At 50.8% G+C, this 4,592-nt stretch overlaps 1 protein-coding gene across 1 annotated transcript in view; it reads left to right on the top strand.

The window, feature by feature from the left end:
• ZMYM3 (zinc finger, MYM-type 3) overlaps positions 1–4,592 on the top strand; it is a 22,289-nt gene that overhangs the window by 7,061 nt on the left and 10,636 nt on the right. The window contains exons 9-12 of the mRNA XM_010138436.1: positions 2,690–2,776; positions 3,107–3,257; positions 3,836–4,008; positions 4,432–4,587. Coding sequence (XP_010136738.1) covers positions 2,690–2,776; positions 3,107–3,257; positions 3,836–4,008; positions 4,432–4,587 — 567 coding nt within the window. The remainder of the gene's footprint in view (positions 1–2,689; positions 2,777–3,106; positions 3,258–3,835; positions 4,009–4,431; positions 4,588–4,592) is intronic.

Genomic DNA, 4,592 nt, shown 5'->3' with positions numbered 1-4,592 from the left:
GAATGTCTTCAACTAGACCAGGTTGCTCAGAGCCCCGTCCAACCTGACCTGGAATGTTTCCAGGGATTGGGCATCTACCACCTCTCTGGGCAACCTGTGCCAGTGTTTCACCACCCTCACTGTAAACAATTTCTTCCTTATATCCAGCCTAAATCTTCCCTGTAAATGCTTAAAAACATTTCCCTTGTCCTATTGTATCAGGCCCTACTGAAAAGATTGTCCTCATCTTTCTTATAGGTCCCCTTTAAGTATTGTGAAAGGATGTCATAAGGTCCCCCCAGAGCCTTCTTTTCTCGACACAGCACTCCAGGTGGAGTCTCACCAGAGCAGAGGGTCGGAATCACCTCCCTTGACCTGCTTGCCACGCTGCTTTTGATGCACTGAGCAGCCCCAACTCTGTCAGCCTTTCTTTGTAGGAGGGATGCTCCAGCCCTCTGATTATTTTTGTGGCCTTGTTCTGGACCCATTCCAACAAGTTTGCTTCTCTTATGCTGGGGGCCCCAGAGCTGGACGCAGCACTCCAGGTGGAGTCTCACCAGAGCAGAGGGTCGGAATCACCTCCCTTGACCTGCTTGCCACGCTGCTTTTGATGCAGCCCAGTATAAGGTTCACCTTCTGGGCTGCAAGTGCACATTGCCATCCACCAGTACCCCCAAGTCCTTCTCCACAGGGCTGCTCTCAATACCTTCATCCCCCAGCCTGTATTGATGCTGGGGGTTGCTCTGACCCAGGTGCAGGACCTTGCACCTGGCCTTGTTGAACCTCATGAGACTCACATGGGCCCATTTCTCAAGCTCGTCCAGGTCCCTCTGCATGGCATCCCATCCCTTAGGCACGTCAACTGCACCACTGGGCTTGGTGTCATCTGCTGAGGGTGCACTCGATCCCACTGTCTGTCACTGATGAAGATATTAAACAGCACTGGTCCCAGTACGGACCCCTGAGGAACACCACTTGTTATTTATCTCCACCTGGACATCGAGCCATTGACCACTACCCTCTGGATGTGACCGTCCAACCAATTCATTATCCACCAAACCATCCACCCATCAAATCCATGTCTCTCCAATTTAGAGAGAAGGATGTTGTGTGAGACCATGTCAGAAGCCTTACAGAAGTCCAGACAGATGACGTCTGTAGCTCTTCCCATGCTCACTGATGTAGTCACTTCATCATAGAAGGCCACTAGGTTGGTCAGGCAGGACTTGCTATTGGTGAAGCCATGCCGGCTGTCTCAAATCACCTCCCTGTCCTCCATGTGCCTTAACATAGCTTTTAGGAGGATCTGTTCCATGATCTTCCCAGGCACAGAGGTGAGGCTGACAGATTGTTTGTTCCCAGGATCCTCCTTTCTACCCTGCTTTTATTGCTGACAAAACATCCTCCTTTTCTACACTGCTACATGGGTGCATTGTTTCCCTTTTTCCAGTCACCAGGGACTTTACCTAACTCACATAACTTTAATTATTCACATGTGAAATCAGCATTGTAACATATGAGTAAAGCCATGCATAACCTGGATTAGGAACTGTCTTGCTGGCAGAACTAAGAACTTGTCAAAGAAAAAACTGTGAGAAGAGTGTTTCATGATGATTTCTTGGGGATCAGTATTATTAAGCCCAAGGAGTTCAACATCTTTGTCAGTCATCTGGCAATAAAGTCAAAGTAACCACAATAAAATTTTGCAGATGAAACAAAAGCGGGTGAACTGTTAACTCATGCTGAGGTCGTGGCAGTCATAGAAAACAAAGCAATTGGATTGCTTGACAAGACTGGTTCCTCCTAACCTGTGCTTAAGCACAGTTCAGTGCAAGAACTTGTATCGGCCTTAGTCGAGTACTGTGGGGATGTAATTCCTGCGAAAGTGAGGATTTTGAAAAGGCCCTGGAATTACAGTAGAAAAGCCATTCAGTATAAGCATTTCAATTTATAGCCACAGAGGGAAGCATTAATTAAGTTATTGCAAGTACCAGTAGAGGAACAGGTAATTAAAGTTTGGGGGCTAGGGAGCAAAAGAACTACATAGAATGTTGCACGGATAGGAAGGATGTTCATCCAATGTTCACTTTATTTTCAATGTTGAAGAAAGATTGTAAGTATGCTTCAAAAAGACAGAAAAATTACATTTTGGCTTTAAAAATGCATATACTGAGGCACTTGCAGAGCACCTGATCGGACGTTATCAGAAAGAAAATCAGGAAGATGATTTATTAATAAATATATCCTTGCAGACAAGACACCAAGTGCTAAATGAGTGTTTAATCTAGCAGAGAAAGGTGCAATGAGAACAGCTGCTTGAATTCTGAAGTTGCACGATCTTGAAAATAAAACCAGGCACCTGTGCTTCAAGATCTTTTAGAGAAATTCTCAGAAGAGGTAGTGGAGCCCCTGTCTCTTTATGTTTTCAAGTCCAGAGGGGTGGCAACTTGAAAGCTTGCTTTCCTGGGAAGAGCTGAACCCAACACACTGGAAGCAAAGTGAAATTGCTCAAGAATCTGCTCTCCAGGAGCTTGAGACATGATCTGATGGACTGACAGTGAGTCACTGACAGTGGCAACAAATGCAGGTCTGAGCAGGGGCAGACAGGCTGCTGTGAACTGTGGAGGAGGCAGGAGGTGGTGGGAGTGCGAGGGGGGTGCTCACTGCCCTGTGTGCTTCTCCCTCCATGAACTGTCTCTGTCTCCTGCAGCGTACCAGCCCAGAAGGTGGAATCCACCTCAACTGCCATTACTGTCACAACCTTTTCAGTGGGAAGCCGGAAATCCTAGACTGGCAGGTGAGGACTTTCCGTAGGGGGATGTTGAGGCAGAGGCTAACCCTGGTGAGAACCTCAAGGTTCCTTCCTCTCCTTGCTCAAAGCAGAGCTCCTTCTGTGCCAGTGCTCTGAATACTCTAGCTGCAGAGATGTGCCTGAAGCCCATGCACTGAGTGCTGTGCTCCTGATGTTCAGTGGGATATGAGAAGGGCAGGAGGAGACCTCTTCTGGCAAACCCCATGCTAGGAGAGCTGGGGACTTGGCTTAACCCCATAGTCTTGCTCTTGCTTGCCCAAGAAATGTGGGGACCTCCTGTCAGCCTGGCTGACCCTGTGGCGGTCTCTTTGGCAGGACAAGGTGTATCAATTCTGCTGCAAGGACTGCTGTGAAGACTTCAAGCGGCTGCGTGGGGTGGTGTCTCAGTGTGAGCACTGCAAACAGGAGAAGCTGCTGCATGAGAAGATCCGCTTCTCTGGAGTGGAGAAGAACTTCTGCAGTGAAGGTACTTGGGGAAGGCATGGGAGAGGCAGAGCCCCCATGCCAGCCCATGCTGGGGGAGGAGAAGAGAGCACGGAGAGGAACAGAGGGGAGACTCTTAACAGGCCCTGGGGCAAGAGCCTTGCCATACAGTGAAGGGAGGACTGTTGTGGGGATGGCTTGCTGTCCAGCCAGGCCCTAGGGCAAGATTTTTACCATTCATTGTGTCCTTGGGGAGGGCTTTCTCACAGCTTTTCTCTCTCTGGGGGCTGGGGAGACAGCAGGTGGCCCCTCCGCTCCTCCTGTCATCATGCACTTCTACGCTCTTGCGTCTGGGCTGGCCTGACCTGGCCTTGCCCTGCCTGCTGGGTTCCTGCACACAGGAGGTTGGAGTCAGACTCTTCCTAGAAGCATGGAGGTGAGAGATGGCAAGTCCCCATGAGGTCCCATCTTATCCCAGCCCCAGGGGCCAGTGCTGGATTGTTCCCTACAGTGTGTTGCGTGTGATCTGTTGTCTCCGCAGACCTGGATTCTGGTCATGTTTGGGTCAGGGAGGCCCCCAGTTCATCCTGGGAAGGTTTCACTCCTATTGTTTCTCCGCAGGGTGTGTGCTTCTTTACAAACAGGATTTCACCAAGAACCTGGGCCTGTGCTGCATCACCTGCACCTATTGTTCTCAGACCTGCCAGCGGGCGGTCACCGAGCAGCTGGAGGGCAGCACCTGGGACTTCTGTAGTGAAGACTGCAAAAGCAAATACTTGCTCTGGTACTTCAAGGTCAGTATTGGCACTGGCAGCTTGTGCTAAGTGCTGTGGTGGGCACGGCACCCAGATAAGTGGGCATTGCACTGAGGAAGTTCACACTGCTGGAGTCTGGCTGGCACTGCTGCGGAGAACCTGGCACTGCTGGAGTCCTGCCTGGCAATGACGGGACACTGCTACGGGGAAGCTCACGTAGCTGGAGTTCCCAGCTGATCCTGCCAGAGCACTGCACTGAGGAAGCTCACAGTGCTGGATCCGCTGCTAGGGCTGCTGTGAGAAGTTCGCACCGCTGGAGTCCCCGGCTGGCACTGGCAGGGCACTGCTGTGGGGAAGCTCACAGCACCTTGCTATGTGCACCTTTCACTGGAGAGTTGTGTTGCACTCAGAGGGGGTGTGGTTAGTTACTCGTTGTTTCTCTCCTGCTGATGCGGGCTTTAGGCAGCTCGGTGCCATGCCTGCAAACGTCAGGGGAAGCTGCTGGAAACCATCCACTGGCGGGGGCAAATCAAACACTTCTGCAACCAGCAGTGTCTGCTGCGATTTTACAATCAACAGAACCAGCCCAACCTGGACACGCAGAAGGGGACCGAGAGCGTGCT

The sequence above is a fragment of the Buceros rhinoceros genome, unplaced genomic scaffold, assembly GCF_000710305.1.
Source record: "Buceros rhinoceros silvestris isolate BGI_N320 unplaced genomic scaffold, ASM71030v1 scaffold12646, whole genome shotgun sequence".
In the NCBI taxonomy this organism is placed as follows: Eukaryota; Metazoa; Chordata; class Aves; order Bucerotiformes; family Bucerotidae; genus Buceros; species Buceros rhinoceros.
The sequence above is the reverse complement of the archived record's forward strand: the minus strand, read 5'-3'. Positions and strand labels throughout refer to the sequence as shown.